Genomic DNA, 17332 nt, shown 5'->3' with positions numbered 1-17332 from the left:
AATACAGTGTGTTGTGCCTGTGCAGCTACACCGAGAAAGGATAACATCGTTTACTAAGTCATTCAATATCAAATGACAGTTATACGTTTTGATAAACCCGAACGCCCGATCCCAACTTCTAAGTTTTTTTGCACGAGAGGCAAAAAGCGGTGATGACGCAACTGAGGATACTGAACAATAACGTCCTGTATTGTATAGTACATGTACCCAGGCATTGTATTTTCCTTCATTTAGCTCATTTTTATGCTTGACAATGCTTTATTTAGGCCAAGACCACATAAAATGTGCTTAAATATGCATATTTTTGACTAATAATAGGCCGTAGTCAACCACGAAACAGCCATCGTTAATTAATTAATTAATTCCAGAGAAACCATGATTTAGTGAGGGGGTGATAATCGAACCGTGATATTGCGACACCCGGGGGCCGCAATAATTCATTGACTTGAGCTTGTGACGCAGTTAGGCACACAAATTTACACAACTTGAGAAAAATAACGTCTTTTTTCTTTAACTCATTCAATCCCAGCCATTTTTCAAAAGACCGGCCATTTTAGACCATTTTGACTGATTTTTCAAGGCCCACAGAATATTGTGTTGTATGGTTATATAAACATGGAACCTACCAACAGAAACATTACACTCCCGTCTTTCATCAGGAAAAAAAGGTTGTTTTTTTCTACCTTCTTCCGTTCTTTCGTAATCCGCAGTAGAACATAGGTAAGTTTCAGGAAAATATCAGTTCCCAACTAAAAAAGGGAGAAAACCAGCTTTTTGTGAAAAGATACATGTCAAGCATAACTTTGACACAAATATTTTTTGCTTTTGTGACAGCTCAAATATTTGAACAACTATACCAACATAAACAACACAAAAAAGAGTTTTTTTTTAAAAAATAACCATTTATTTACAAATATAACACCATGAACTAGTGACAATTTTCAGTAAATTTGGAACTAAACTTTGTGGGCGCGCGTGTGAATGCGTTAAAATTTCCCTACAATGCGTAACCTTTGGCACGCTACACTCCTCCACCCTCTCCCACTTCCTCCTTCCTGTCATGTGCTATTCTTCCATTGAAATGATCCCTGCCGAGCTCTTATCAAATGCAATTCTGCCATCTAGTGTCCATTTTTATGGCTTAAAACTGCTCTAAAATGGTAATGCATTAGTGCAGAGTTGCATCATCTCCTCTTTTTGCCTCTCGCGCCAAAAAACGTAATAGAAGTATAAATACAATGTTGGAACCGGGCGTTCGGAATTCAAAAAATGTATAAATACGTCTTTAGTATTGAAAGAGTTCATAGTCAAACTTTGTTACTAAAATGACGTTATTTTTCCTCATATTACGTTATTCTCGTGACGTTATTACTTTTTCTTGTTAGATTACAACTTTTTTCAGTTGATATTTTGACTTCATTCTTGTAAAATGTATACAGGTATTTATTTATTTCAGAGATATTTTATTTCTTTATTTTCTTTATTTCTTTTTGTAATGTTTTCTTGTTATATTTTTAGAATGTGATACAGTGACCATCCCTTCCTGGTATTACTCACAGTGAACATGTCTTGCTGGTTGCCTTGTGCATGTGGGTGTTGGTCTGCGTTGCTCTGAGCGTGCTGCTGGCCTTGCCACTGGGGCCACACTGCCTCTGTTGCCCGGGAGGGGAACTGCGACTGGGAACCATCTAGAGGAGAAACCAAATGGGTGTGAGGATCTTCTGGGAAATGAAGTCAAATACGAAGAAAACCTACCATAACCGCTGGCGTTGATGGTGGCACGTGCGTTTATTTGAGGGTAGTTTGTGCTGCTGGTCTGGCTCGGAGCGGCACCCGTGGGCATCTGGCCAAAAGAACTAGACGAGCCCCCTCCAAATCCACCCATGGAAGTAAATGGTGGCGACATGGTCTTTGCTGCTTGGGGAGCCACCTGCTGCTGATTGGAATACAAAACTCCACTTACTGAATATTCATGACAATACTACAGAAAGATATACAGTGGTGTGAAAAAGTGTTTGCCCCTTCCTGATTTCCTTTTTTTGTTGCATGTTTGTCACACTTGAATGTTTCAGATCATCGAACAAATTGAAATATTAGTCAATGACAACACAACTCAACACTAAATGCAGTTTTTAAATGAAACTTTTTATTATTAAGGGGGAAAAAACATCCAAAGCTACATGTCCCTGTGTGAAAAAGTGATTTCCCCCTAAAGATAATAAGTGGTTGGCCCCCCTTAGCAGCAACAACTGCAATCAAGCGTTTGTGATAACTTGCAATGAGTCTCTTACAGCGCTGGGGAGGAATTTTGCACAATTGTTGTCATTCAGCCACATTGGAGGCTTTTCCTTTTTAAGGTCATGCCACAGCATCTCAATAGGATTCAGGTCAGGACTTGGACTAGGCCACTCCAAAGTCTTCAGCCATTCAGAGGTGGACTTGCTGGTGTGTTTTGGATCATTGTCCTGCTGCAGAACCCAAGTTGCTTTCAGCTTGAGGTCACCAACAGATGGCCGGACATTCTCCTTCAGCACAAGTCATGCTTCCATTCATCACAGCAAGTCTTCCAGGTCCTGAAGACCATCACACTACCACCACCATGTTTTACTGTTGTTATGATGTTCTTTTTCTGAAATGTGGTGTTACTTTTACGCCAGATGTAATGGGACACACACCTTCCAAAAAGTTCAACTTTTGTCTCGTCAGACCACAGAGTATTTTCCCAAAGGTCTTGGGGATCATCAAGATGTTTTCTGGCAAAATGGAGATGAGCCTTCATGTTCTTTTTGTTTTTGCCCAGTGTCTTTCTTATGGTGGAGACATGAACACTGACCTTAACTGAGGCAAGAGAGACCTGCAGTTCTTTGGATGTTGTTGTGGGGTCTTTTTTGACGTCTTGGATGAGTTTTCGCTGTGCTCTTGGGGTCATTTTGGTTGGCCGGACGGTTCACCACTGTTCCATGTTGTGACCATTTGTGGATAACGGCTCTCACTGTGGTTGGCTGGAGTCTCAAAGCTTTAGAAATGGCTTTATAACCTTTTCCACACTGATAGATCTCAATTCATCTCAGTTAAGTTATGTTTTGACAGGAGAGGCAAACATTTTTTTCCACACTGAGCCATGTAACTTTGGATTTCTTTCTCCCTTAATAAAAAGTTTCATTTAAAAACTGCATTTGGTGTTCAGTTGTGTTGTCATTGACTAATATTTAAATTGGTTTGACAGTCTGAAACAAGTGTGACAAACACCAGTGTACCACAGAGTAGTGACTGTACTGCTTTATAGCAGTGTAGATTTACTGTCCATTGAAAATGAAATCATGTACCTGGTTATTGAACTGGGTTCCAGCAACTGTCCCTGGACCAGGCCATCCTCCACCTCCATGGAGAGGGCTGCCAGTGTTAGAGGGGGTGACAGGCTGTGGGGCTCCGACTCCGTTCTGTCGTGACATCTGGGCCAACATCTGCCCTGCTGAGTGGGTTGGCTGTGTCATCTGCGGGGCCATACTGACCGGCCTGCACAGCGTGGTACGGAAGGAATGTTTTGGTGTCAATTAACATGCTACAAAACTTCAGTGTATATCAAATAAAATAACACTTTCACAAGAAACTGCATTTGAAGACACCATGAGCAACATGGAAAGCCGCTGGCAGCTTCATCTGCAACCACTTCAAGTGTGGTCAACCCTGAAAACCTTTCTTGTGGAGGAGATGCTTGGTACATGAGACACTGGGATTTCCAAGTCCTGCCAGCTGGAATCACCTCCACAAAACAAGACCTGACATAAACACGTACAGTAATCCCTCACCACTTTGCACTTTGAATTTCATGGCTTAATTCTAACACAGCTTTTTAAAAATATTGTAATTAATAAATCAGACTGTTTTGTGGTTGACTACAGCCTATTATTAGTAAAAAAAAAATACATGCATATTCAAGCAATTTTTTTTTACATATTTATTGGCTACAATTAAGCATTTTCAAGCTTAACAATGGCTAAATGAAGTAAAATATAAATATAAGGCATTCAAAAGACGCATCCAACGACGATGATGATATGTAGTACGGTATTCTACACTGGTCACGAGGTGTCAGTAATGTTTCTGTAATGTTGGCTGAGACACACAAGCACCAGCATTGATGGCCAGAACAACAGGCTTTTATTGAAGTTTTGAATGATCTCACAACAGGCACAATAATCCCTAACGCGGGCTACTGCTGCGATCGTAACACACTCCAAGATAAAACTCAATTCTGTCATTTCCTTGCAGACCCCCCACTCAGCTCCCCCAGCACTGGAACTCATTACATTACATTTACGAGGCAATAGCCTCATTAATGCCTTTCTCTGATCATGTCTACTATACTGGGTTATCAGAGTGTAAAGGTGACCATAGGGTTGTTATTTCATGTCTAGAGGGCTCTAATAATGTTAAAAGCCGCATTTAAAAGGTCGCAAAGCGGTTTTCTATGCTCTGTGAAAACATCTGTTTATAGATAAGGCGTCATACTTCATGGAAATCCACTTATCATGGTAGGATCTGAAACCAACAGCAATAAACGAGCAATAAGTCGGACCCATTTATGTCGACCAACTCATCAAGTCCTGGTTAACCATATTCTTTCTGTCACTAAAGTACCTGCTTACGCCTGAAGCAGTGTTCTATGTCATTCATCACAGGAGGGCGTCCTACCTGTATGCATCGTTGGAGCGACCAGCGGTGAAGTTGTTGACCGCAGGGTAGATTTGGGTGGAGGGCGTTGAGGTGGAGGGCATACCCTTTGTCTGACTGGGGCCTTGGAAAAGGGAGGGGAAGAGATCTGGCTTGTCGAGGGTCTTGCTGTGGTCCGGTCCGGCTGCCGTCACTGGCTGCACTGGCATCTGAGGGTGATGAGAATGGCATGCATTCACAGGACTCTACAGAGCTACATTTATACACTATACACTATGAAGCACAGTCCTATTTTACAATATGACGAGTACAAAGTGGATCGAAACATTTAGCAGGATGACAATATGTGTGTTATAAAAAGAGCCATCTTCTGTGCGCCAAGCTCCTGATCATCAAACTCAACTGCTAACAAAAAGTGTCAAATGGATGTAAAGGAGAATGCTTCGCAGTTCAACACACACTTACAGGAAAATGTGGCTCATAAGTCACACACCAAGAGGGGAAAATAGAAAAAAAATAAATGAACTTTGAAAAATGGCTGGGATTGAATGAGTTAAATTATAAACGCAATTTTGTTATAGGGACAATGGTTTTTGCCGATGAACAATGAAGAAGTTTAACAACAGCAAAGTTTGGGATTGGGAAACGATGTGGTGTACTGAGCCTTTGCTGTAACTGTACCACTGTTAACATGCCTTTTTGATTTATGCAGCAAGGTTTACAACAAAGGTTAAAATGTCTTTAATAACTAGGATATGGGCTTGGATCGGAAGCATGGAATTACAGTGTGTAAAAATGATGGAATTCCTCCAAACAGGCCAGGTTTCATGGTTATGTACGTGCGCCCATAAATTATTAGTCTTTCCCGCACATTCATTTATTTGTACCTGTTTGCCCTCGCTCATTAACACATTATAATGGGACTGTCGGTGTAGCTTGTCGATGCAACTCTGTACAGTGGATGGCATCGTAGTTGCTTAAAACACCTCATACGCACATCTCACAGCTGAGCTGCTCTTGCATTATAAACATATAGCATTACAAACAACACATTGAGATATTAGATGTACAGTGACAGGTACATTATGTTTAAAATCAACGCACACTTACATGAAGCCCAGGAAATCAATGTTTTTTGTTTTTTTTTTAATTGTATTATTTTTTAAATTGCCTGTGCTTGTTATACGGTGCATGCAAGTTTCGCGTCATGGACAGTCGGAATGAAACCGAGAGACCGAGGACGTCCTGTGTGCATCAAACTACAGGAAGTTGAAAGGAAGTCCATCCATCCATTTTCTATGCCGCTTCTCCTCATTAGAGTCACGGGGGTATGCTGGAGCCTATCCCAGGTAACTTTGGGCAACAGGTGGTGTACACTGGCAGGGCACATATAGACAAACAAGCATTCACACTCACATTCATACCTATGGACAATTTAGAGTCTCCAATTAACCTAACATGCATGTTTTTGGAATGTGGGAGGAAACCGGAGTACCGGGAGAAAACCCACACACGCACGGGGAGAACATGCAAACTCCACACAGAAATGCCCAACGAAGATTCGAACCCAGGTCTTCCCGATCTCCGGACTGTGACTGTGTGCTAACCACTAGACCAGCGTGCGGCTGAAAGGAAGTCATGACGCATCACTCCCTGCATTCATTTTGTTGTACTTCCTGACTATTTTTCATCGTGAAAACAGAAAAGGAGTAAAGAGAAAAACGCAAAGCAGTCGTCCTTCCCCTTACCTGGGAGAGCGTGATGGGTCCTGCCTCGTACATGCCGTCTCTTGCGGCGCCCACTTCCAACTCGGCCTGCTGCTGCTGCAACTGCCTGTGAAAGGACGATGGAAGGGTGATGAGTGCTGAGTGGAGGTGCCGTCAAAACAAGCTCATTCCACCCGGTGAGTGACAAATACACAAAAGGAACCCGCCACCAGTCACCATGGCAACATCAACAAAAGAGGATAAGACGATAAGAGTAATTCTAAAGACATGTACCACTCTCATGCTGCGAAACCTGCAAAACGTTTGGTGTTAGAGGCTGTCAAACATGCAAAAAGAAGCTGTGAGATATAAACCAGAAACATGTCTGTGGTCTCCCATGAAGAAGCTGCAACTACTACTGTCCCTTGCTGGGGAGGGAGGAGAGTGACGGCCAGCCTGCTCTCACCTGGTAGCTACCTGCCCTGGGCTAAGAACCACAGGTGAGCCATTTGAGCTTCTCTGACCCAGGGAGGGGGGCAGCAAACCGCTTGGGGAGGAGATGGGAGTGAGGGGGTCCTGACTCGCGTTTCTACTGGCCCCAGAGGTGGGATGAAGGGAGACAGGGATCAGTGTGAGGTTGGGGAGTAGGGGACTGGGGTTATGCGGAGGCATTCAGAATCTCATAAACCGCAGAACTGTTATATCTACAGTAGTAGGGGTGTGACGGTTCACGTATTAATAATACCATCTATGTACTGTATGTATGTATGCATGTATGCATGTATGTATGCATGTATCTATGCATGTATGTCGTGGAAATAACACGGCCACCACATGTGGCTGCTTTTCAAGCAGCTATGTTTGTTCATTCAAGGACATTTTTTGCCATGAGCTCAACGTCCAGCATCGGTGCGATTCCCTGTCTACCCATTGATAAAAAGGTGGCCATGCCGGTGCTAAGATGAAAGTCAAGCGGCTCGCGAGGAAGCGGAGATTCAAGCCTTCGGTAGCTTCTATTATCATGGGAAATGTGAAATCACCACCAAGCAAGATCGACGAGTTGGCAAAATGGTCTGGACCACAGGTGTCAAACTCAAGGCCCGCGGGCCAAATGTGGCCCACCAAGTCATTTTATGTGGCCCGCGAGAGCAATAAAATAGGTCAAAACCGTGCTTTGATCAAAAACTACATTTCCCACAATGCCTATCGACTACAATACGAAGTGACGGCTCACCGCCACTAAACGGCAGTGTCTCCACATCAATGCCAACGAGTTGAATTGACAAATAAATAATGATCCCAAAATGTCCAGGGAGAGAAAAGTTGATGCGGATGGAGGATCGTTTCAAGGAAGATGGGAAGGCGAGTACTTGTTTGTGCTTCAAGGAGAAAGACCGCTATGTCTTTTGTGTTACGAAGCGGTGTCGGTTGTTAAAGAGTACAATCTGCGTCGGCATTTTGACACTAAACACGGAGCTAAGTACGCCAAAGCTAGCCTTCAAGCAATGCAACAAATTGCCCAAGAATTAGAAGGCAAACTGTGATTGCAGCAGAGTGTGGTCACGAAATCCACAGCCAAAACCAATGCGGCAGTGGAAGCTAGCTTTATTGTGGCTGAAGAAATTGCCCACGCTTCCAAGTGCTTTTCAGAGGGAGCGTTTTTTGAAGCGGTGCATGCTGAAGGTCTGTGAACAGGTGTGCCCCGACCAATTACAGACTTTAAAAAAATATCATAAATATATTTTTAGGTTAGTTACTAACCTAAAAACATGACCAATATAGCTGTAAACTGAGTCAACTTTTATTTTGTCATTTTTAGTTGATTACATATTATTTATGTGCGGCTGCTGTTGCAATTATTTAGTATTTGCAGGTTTTATGTTTGCATGCAGACAAATGATTGTAGTCAAACCATCAGTTGGTTGCAAGGCTGTGCAGCCTTTTTTGTGTAAAATGCTACATCTGTCGTACATGTTGTTAGCAGCTCACAATTGTCTACAGTATTTAAGCCCATTTTAACTTTGACAAAAACGTTTGGAACAAAGTTAATGTCATAACTTGTGTTTTATGTTATTTTTCTTAATTCACTTGGATAGTTTGATCCTTGGTTGGTGGAGTAGTGTGGGTTTCATGACAAATTCAAATGATTTATGTTATAACACAGCAACAAGTAAAGATAGTTTTTTTCTATGCAACTGTAATGTTTGTCACTTGAATAAGTCATACATTTAGAGTTATTTAACATGAAGGAGTTGTTACGTTTATTTTACATTACATTTAGTTTTATTTATAAGTTACATCGGGCCCCTTGAGGACAGCCATTATGTCGATGTGGCCCCAAGTGAAAAGGAGTTTGACACCCCTGGTCTAGACCTTCAAATTGAATGGCTAAGAGGTAGCGTCCCAGAGGCTAACATGAGGAGCTAGCCTACTTCAGTAGTCAGCAGAGCGGCCAAGAACACAAGAGCCTGTGGAAAGCGCAACGGAGGTGGGCTTGCACTGTATGTGGTGTCATCCTGGCCATGTGAACATTAAAATGCATCTATCCAGCATTTTTCTAAATATCAGTTTTCACTATCAAGAAAAATCCGATACTGATGTCTACCACTATCACATTTTTATGCGATATCGAACAAATATGGCCATCCCTAATTTTTCTGTCTGCTATATAAATTTGTGTTAATTTGAGAGTATTATTTATTCCAGCGGTCTCACTTTAAAAATCATTAAAGCTTTTTACACAAAAGCTAAGCAGCTGTACTGAAAATAGTGACGCGATTATGGTGTACCGTTACACCCCTAATATTTAGATGGCTTTGCTTAAACAAACAGAACCAAATATGTGACTCACTTGACGTTGACGTTTGTGCAGATGATGTATTCAATCTCCTCCGAAAATGGATTCTGGAAGGTGAAGGAGCTGGTTCTCATCCAAATCCATTCTCTGGATTTGGAGCGGAACCTGAACATCACTGATAGCACTTGACCCTTCAGCTTCATCACCTGAAGACAAAAACAAACAAAAAAACAATATGAGCAACAAAAGAAGTTAGATGACACCATAAACTGTCAATGCATGGTTGCAGACCACCACAATGTATCCCACAGGGAATCCTCCAATTATTTCTGATACGCTACATAAACCAAAAATGTCATCCGGTGAAACACAGCAGTATTAACATGGAGGAAAAACATGTCAACAAATATCCTTTATTATCACCCATTCTCCTTATATCCACATGAGTCAGCCAGGCGTCGAGCACCTCACTTCCCATACCGATATCAACCGATACCGATATAAGCAGCGGCTCTTCCTGCAAACTAATGTCAGGTCGCATCTCATGTGATGAATCAACAGATGATGCTTCTTTTACTGTGATGCCACTGGATGCATTTCACAAATAAACACTCACTGCGTTTACATGCAGTCAATATTCAGGTTAAGGTCAACGGGCCTCATTCACGAACATCTTCTTAAAAGTCTTCTTAAGAAGTGTACTTAAGAAGGCGCGGGTTGGAAACTGCGCCACATTCACGACACGTTCTTAAGTAGGGATAATCGTTCGCACCGGTATTCTTAGGTTGATGAATGCCAACTGCGATGCACATGTATGTAAGGCCTAATTTGCATAGGTCACCGCCTATTATTTCCTATATAAGGCAAAAATGTGCCGTGCGCAACAGGCAGCTGGAGGCGGAGATGGCAACGCACAAGGGCAAGACTGAGGAGCAGCTGGACAACAAACGAAAGAAAAACTTCAATTCTGCTGAAATAGAGGTGCTTTTACAAGGAGTGAGCGAACACAAGACCACCTTATTTTCACGTGTATCCACCGGTCATCAGGCCATCCAAAAAGAGTCGGCATGGAGCACCATTGCAGGAAACATAAATGCCGTTTCCACGGAGAAATGCACCACCGCAGAGGTTAAAAAGAAGTGTTTTGACTTAAAATAGACTGAAAAAAAAAGATTGGACTGCACCGGAGGGATCTGGAGGAAACGGGAGGTGGGCCATCAATCAGAAACCAAACCATTTCGGAAACTCTAGAAAATATTTACACAATCATGATGGAAAAATAAAGTCAAAATACATAGTTTGTGTGTGACAATGTATTTTTTCTGTGGTTACATTTGATTAGACGCTGCCTAATTAATACAGCAGCCCCGTGCTCTGGCTCAAGACGTGGCTGGGGGCGCATGTCGTTATCTGGGGGTGCTCGTGCGCAATAGACACACCACATTTCATTGCGATGTTATTCTGATGATCCTGCACACCTGCAAGAACAGAGAGGGAAGCCTGAAGCCTGAAGCGGGACATCAAATATTCATGGCTTCCAGCAAATAAATCTAATGGTCCCTTTACATTCTCTCTCTGTGCAGCGCACGTCCAGCCAGCTACTTTTTTTTTTGATGAATTGGGATTTGAATATATATTTATCCATGGAGTATATTTTAGTTGTTTTGATGATAAATAATTGTTGGGATATTTTATTTGCACTACATTTTTTGGGATCAGGTTGCAAAATCCATCACGATTGCGCATTGAAAGTGCAAGCTTTGCTTGTGCGTAAGAGTCCTCCTGAGCGTTCGTAGAATTTGTTCTTAGATCTAAGAACTGTGAGTAGAGAACACGTTTCGTGAATGCCAAAAATCTTCGTAAGAAGGCTTTAAGAACACATTTGTGCGTAAGAACGTTTCGTGAATGAGGCCCAATATTCTGGTTTCTGAAACATTCGGAATAACCCGTCTACATGTGACATGAAAAAAACAAAAACAAAAAAAAGCGTCCGCATGTTTTGGACACACGGGTAAAGAGAGGGGCTGAGCTGTCAACTGATCACCACCTGGTGATGAGTTGGATTAGATGGCGGGGGAGGATGCCGGACAGACCCGGGAGACCCAAACGTGTAGTGAGGGTGTGCTGGGAACGTTTGGCAGAGTCTCCTGTTCGTCGAGTCTTCAGCTCTCACCTCCGGCAGAGCTTCTCCTGCATCCCGGGGGAGGATGAGGATATCGAGTCCGAATGGGCTTTATTCCGTGCCTCCATTGCTGAGGCAGCCGATCGGAGCTGCGGCCGCAAGGTGGTCGGTGCCAGTCGTGGCGGCAAGCCCCGAACCCGATGGTGGACACCAGAGGTCAGGGCTGCCGTCAAGCTGAAGGAGGAGTCCTATCGAGCATGGATGGCTTGTGGGACTCCTGAAGCAGCTGACGGGTACCGGCAGGCCAAGTGGCACGCGGCTTCGGCGGTGGTCGAGGCAAAAACTCGGGTGTGGAAGGAGTTTGGTGAGGCCATGGAACACGACTTTCGGTCGGCCTCGAAGAGGTTCTGGCAAACCGTCCGGCGCCTCAGAAAGGGGAAGCAGTGCCCGGTCCACACTGTTTACAGTGGGGACGGGAGCCTGCTGACCTCGACTGAGGATATAGTTGGGCGGTGGAAGGAATACTTTGAGGCCCTTCTCAATCCCACTGACATACCTTCCCTAGAGGAAGCAGAGACTGAGGATACGAACGCGGACAGTTCCATCACCGTGGCTGAGGTATCTGGGGTAGTCAAAATGCTCCCCAGTGGCAAAGCTCCGGGGGTGGACGAGTTTCGCCCTGAATTCCTCAAGGCTTTGGATGTTGCGGGACTGTCTTGGCTGACACGTCTCTTCAACATTGCGTGGAAGTCGGGAACAGTACCTCTGGATTGGCAGACTGGGGTGGTGGTCCCCCTTTTCAAGAAGGGTGACCGGAGGGTGTGTTCCAACTATAGGGGGATCACACTCCTCAGCCTCCCTGGGAAAGTCTATTCCAGGGTGCTGGAGAGAAGGGTACGACCGTTAATCGAACCTCGGCTACAGGAGGTGCAATGTGGTTTTCGTCCTGGTCGCGGAACACTGGACCAGCTCTACACCCTTGCAAGGGTCCTGGAGGGTACTTGTGAGTTTGCCCAACCGGTCTACATGTGCTTTGTGGACCTGGAAAAGGCATTCGACCGTGTCCCTCGCGGTGTCCTGTGGGGGGTGCTCCGGGAGTATGGGATTGGTGGCGCGCTACTACGTGCCATTCAGTCCTTGTACAACCGGAGCAGGAGCCTGGTTCGCATTGCCAGTAGTAAGTCAAGCCTGTTTCCGGTGAACGTTGGCCTCCGCCAAGGCTGCCCTTTGTCACCGATTTTGTTCATAATTTTCATGGACAGAATTTCTAGGCGCAGCCAAGGTGTCGAGGGAGTCCAGTTCGGGGGCACTAGGATCTCATCTCTGCTATTTGCAGACGATGTGGTCCTGATGGCCTCATCGAGCTGTGACCTGCAGCGTTTACTGGGACGGTTTGCATCTGAGTGTGAAGCTTCTGGGATGAGACTCAGCACCTCCAAATCCGAGGCCATGGTTCTCAGTCGGAAAAGGGTGGATTGCTCCCTCCGGGTTGGGAATGAGGTCCTGCCCCAGGTGGAGGAGTTCAAGTATCTCGGGGTCTTGTTCACGAGTGAGGGAAGGTTGGAGCGTGAGGTCGATAGGCGGATCGGCGCAGCGTCTGCAGTAATGCGGTCGCTGTACCGGACCGTCGTGGTGAAGAGAGAGCTGAGCCGGAAGGCAAAGCTCTCAATTTACCGATCGATCTATGTTCCCACCCTCACCTATGGTCATGAGCTTTGGGTCATGACCGAAAGAACGAGATCGCGGATACAAGCGGCTGAAATGAGTTTTCTTCGTAGGGTAGCGGGACTCACCCTAAGAGACAGGGTGAGGAGCTCGGTTATCCGAGAGGAGCTCAGAGTAGAGCCGCTGCTCCTTCACATCGAGAGGAGCCAGCTGAGGTGGCTCGGGCATCTAGTCCGGATGCCTCCCGGACGCCTCCCTGGTGAGGTGTTTCGGGCATGCCCAGCCGGGAGAAGGCCCCGGGGAAGACCTAGGACACGCTGGAGGGATTATGTCTCACAGCTGGCCTGGGAACGCCTCGGTGTCCTCCCGGTGGAGCTGGAGGAGGTGGTCGGGGACCGGGAAGTCTGGGCTTCCCTACTGAGACTGCTGCCCCCGCGACCCGGACCCGGATAAGCGGAGGAAAATGGAATGGAATGGAAAAAAAAAAGCACAGAAAACATCATGAGGCAATGCGAGTCATTTCTGCTTCCTGTATCCAAAAACAACAACACCGGCACAGAGGATAATGAACAGCTTTGTTTGTGCTTTGGTGCTGGTACTGACCCACCACCATTACTTGACACTATTCTGTCTCACTTTCTTCATTAACGGAAGGCGAGAATGTGAAGAAATAGGAAATGGAGCCGGAGCTGTGCCATCTGTATCCATGCTACATCCACCCGAGCCTCCTGGACACTTTTGACCCAGTATTTGGGCTAGAAAAGGAGTCCCAGGGGAAACATTCAGGTATTTAAACACTGGAATATGAGCATATATGGGTCAAAAGGGTTATTTGTGTTTACATGGCCGTGTACAACCAGGTTATTGCTAATATTCCGGTTATGACAGGGTTATCCGACTGCACGGAAACGTGCTCACTGTTTGTATAAAATAAGCCAAATACAAATACACCCCTACACCCAGGGCCTTCTCTGTTGCCGCCCCCTTCCTTTGGAACTCACTTCTGCCACACATTCGTGACACTGCTGACCTTACAACCTTCAAGACCAACTTAAAAACACACCTGCTGCACACTGCTTTTAACTTGTAGCGAGGGGTGTCCCAGTCCGATATTGATATTGGTCTGATATCAGCCAAAAAAATAACAGTATAGAACTAGAAAAGCACTCGGAGAGCGGAGACCTCCGCCAAGTGCCATAGTCCCCCCCCCCCCCCCCCCCCCCCCCCCCCCCCCCCCCCAATATTGTAATTTACAGCATAAATATTAGTCTTACATTTATTTCATCTACATATTTAGATTCCCTGACAAAGAATATATACTGTTAGCATTGGGATTCATAATGATATCAATATTAGTTCAGTAGTTGACAAAAATGACATTTTCCATAATGGTGGTTTTCTTCCGGATCTATAGCTCCATAACTGTTGAAGACACAACAAATCCAGATTCCACAGTGTCTTGGCTTATATGATGGTGTTTGTTGTATGTTTACAGCTTCATTGGTTGTCTTCCTATGATGGAAATTCCAAAGGTCTTTTCATATCGTGGATCATAGTATCTGGAATTATTCCATTATCTGGATCAGTCTTTGATATTTTGTAGAAACTGTCCTGTATTTTTTTCCCCAAGTGCTCTGACCATTTTTTGTGGTGGAGTTACATGCACAAATGCTGAAAATGGTCCTATTCCTGATCCGGATCACCCCCAAAATGTAATAAATTCTTAGAAATATCCCATTTCCGACAATTCCTGAAAGATTCATCCAAATCCATTCTGATCTTTTCAAATTATTTTGAACACAAACAAACAATCAGATCAACGCCAGAAAAACAAGCATGACCTCCTTGTCGGAGGTAATTATATTGACCTGCATCTAAAAATCTCCAATATTGGCACTCCGATACAAGCAGTCCATGCCATTCACCGCACCAGCACTTCTTTCTATCCAGCAGCAGAACTTGGATTCAGCATGCGGAACTCACGGGATAACAACAGCAGCGTGTGCTAGCGTGTTTACATAGATAGATACTTCCTGCATCTCCAAGAGATCTTCCTTAAAGTCAGAAAAAGACCTTGCAGCTGAGCGCAAAACCTGTCTTGCACAAGTTTCCCTTGGTGGCACGGAACCGGGGAAGTTTAAGACGACCAATCTCGTCGGCATGTCAAGAAGGACTTTCGCAACACCACGGCTTCCCGAAACATCCACCGCTGTTTGAAACATTTGCAAAGCGTGAGGAACTTCCACGGGACGGCAAAAGAGAAAAGGTCCAGCCTCCGTCGGTGGCCAGTAGTGTCGGTTTTAAACGCTTCATTGAGCACGTCGCGCCTCGCTAGATTATGCCTACGGTGGATAAAACTAAACGCCGCATGCATCAAGAAGTAAATGGGTCCCTTTTTCCTCATACCTACTGTTGCTGACTATTCTTCTTTATTTGAAGAAACAAGTATTATTTGAACTAAACAAGTAATACAAGTATGTATGACCTGTGCTGATATCGGATCGATATTGGTATTGGTCGATATTCAAGCCTGCAATATTGGAATCGGATTTGAAAGTGGCAAAGTTGTATCGTGACACCCCTACTTATAACGCTTTAAATAAGGCATATTTAGGAATACAGTCGTCCCTTGCTATATTGCGGGTCAAATATCGCTGCCTCACTATATAGCGTTTTTTCAAAATGATGGCTGTTTGGTGGTTGACTATGGCCTATTATTAGCCAAAAATGATAGAAAGACCAGATATAGTGTATGTACTATTGTGGTCACAAGGCATCAGTAAAGTTATGAGACATGACGTTACATTACATGACCTTCCAGACATAAATGAGGGATGACTATGTGACATTACAATGTTTTAATCTCGCCTTTTGGATGCACTTTTTAATTGCATTTGTTCTGAATTCTACGCTGTAAAGAATAAAATAAAATAGTAACTAAACAAGTAAGCCAGGTTAGTCTTAAAAAAGAATCCACTAAAATAATGCTGGCAAGGATACATTTTGGAAAGCTGCACATTCCTCTGTGGCGCAAACATTGGTACAAGAACAAAGTAAAGTGCAAAGTGTGAAACTCTGGGCTAATACGATCACTGAAATTACAAACTGGTTATCGCCAAGTCTTTTTTTTTTTTTTTGAGTACTGCTGGTCACTTCTTATCATAGCTTTGTGAAATAGCGCTGCGTGTGATTCTTCCTGTGGTGTGATATCAGATTAGACGTAGTGAAGGAAGATCCTTTATTCCTTCCCTCGCATAGCCAGTGCTTAACTGTCTTTGCCAATTGCATATTTACAATGCAAAGACAAAACTTTCTGAGCTAGCAAGCTTTGTTGCAATGTGGAACACGGCCCAGTATGATGAGGTCTCACTTGCACTAAGCAAACACCGATATGGTTCGATATCACATTTTCACAACATACTGTAATATTGGTCGACTGATGATATCGGACGCCCCTCATGTAAAGCAAGCAAGATGCGTATTAACTTTTTGACCCTTATAGCACCAAGCAGCATTCATGGAGTCTCTTGTCGGTCCGAGGAATGAGTGACTCCTTGAGTGACTCCTCACGTGGGAGTGCAGCCCTATTCCTGGGACACAGTCTTCCACAAACACTGCAGGAGATTTTGTCCCGTTCTGATGTGAGAGGTTTACATTTTCTGCGAGCTCTCTTGTCTTGGACGGATGGCACTCTTGCCTGATAGATGAGTATGTTGCGAATGATGCTCCAAACATTGAACAGCCACTCATTTCTTATAAACTGAAGAGCGTCTCAAAGCAGCGACACGTGACATTCCTGCTGCAAACATTCATGCACGCTCCCTGACATTGCTGGGTCATGTTTCACATGTGTGTGAGCTTAACAATTCACACACCACATTGCAAACAGGTGAAAATCACTCCTTTACAGGGGTGTCACGGGACACCCAACTCATGAGACGAGGCGATGCACGAGATTGGGTTCACAAGACGACGAAAGACGTTAACATCAATTTTTAAAAAGTACAATGAAAAAATAAGACGAGACTGATTCACAAAACAGTGCAAGTGCATTTTGAAATTATTATTGTGCCACAAATTGACGCTAAATGATATTATTGTCTAAATTTTTTTAGACCAAATAAACCACGCACTGGAAGAGTGTGTTGAAGGTTCTGTCGCTGCAAGGGTGGGGCTGCATTGTGAACAGGTTTATGCAGCTTTCAAACTGGCATCCCACAGCGGTACTTTTGTACAATCGGAGGTACGCGCAGCAGATAAACAAAGCAAGAAACACTTCCTGACTTTTAATGTGCACCCCTACTTGCTCAATATAGCCACATCTCTTCTAGGCATGGGCTGTGTTGTGAAGCAAAACCGGTGATCACT

The 17332-nt window shown here is 44.2% G+C and overlaps 1 protein-coding gene across 5 annotated transcripts in view; it reads right to left on the bottom strand.

Moving 5' to 3' along the window:
* Window positions 1-17332, bottom strand: part of LOC129184918 (aryl hydrocarbon receptor nuclear translocator-like) — a 34497-nt gene that overhangs the window by 2031 nt on the left and 15134 nt on the right. For 4 of the 5 annotated variants that reach the window (XM_054781426.1, XM_054781430.1, XM_054781431.1 and 1 more), the window contains 6 exons: window positions 9232-9383; window positions 6423-6507; window positions 4696-4883; window positions 3327-3516; window positions 1756-1936; window positions 1558-1688 (listed from right to left, as the gene is read on the bottom strand). In XM_054781426.1, coding sequence (XP_054637401.1) covers window positions 1558-1688; window positions 1756-1936; window positions 3327-3516; window positions 4696-4883; window positions 6423-6507; window positions 9232-9383 — 927 coding nt within the window. The remainder of the gene's footprint in view (window positions 1-1557; window positions 1689-1755; window positions 1937-3326; window positions 3517-4695; window positions 4884-6422; window positions 6508-9231; window positions 9384-17332) is intronic. The other variant, XM_054781427.1, reaches the window with a different exon arrangement.

The sequence above is a fragment of the Dunckerocampus dactyliophorus genome, chromosome 7 (assembly GCF_027744805.1).
Source record: "Dunckerocampus dactyliophorus isolate RoL2022-P2 chromosome 7, RoL_Ddac_1.1, whole genome shotgun sequence".
Lineage (NCBI taxonomy): Eukaryota > Metazoa > Chordata > Actinopteri > Syngnathiformes > Syngnathidae > Dunckerocampus > Dunckerocampus dactyliophorus.
The sequence above is the reverse complement of the archived record's forward strand: the minus strand, read 5'-3'. Positions and strand labels throughout refer to the sequence as shown.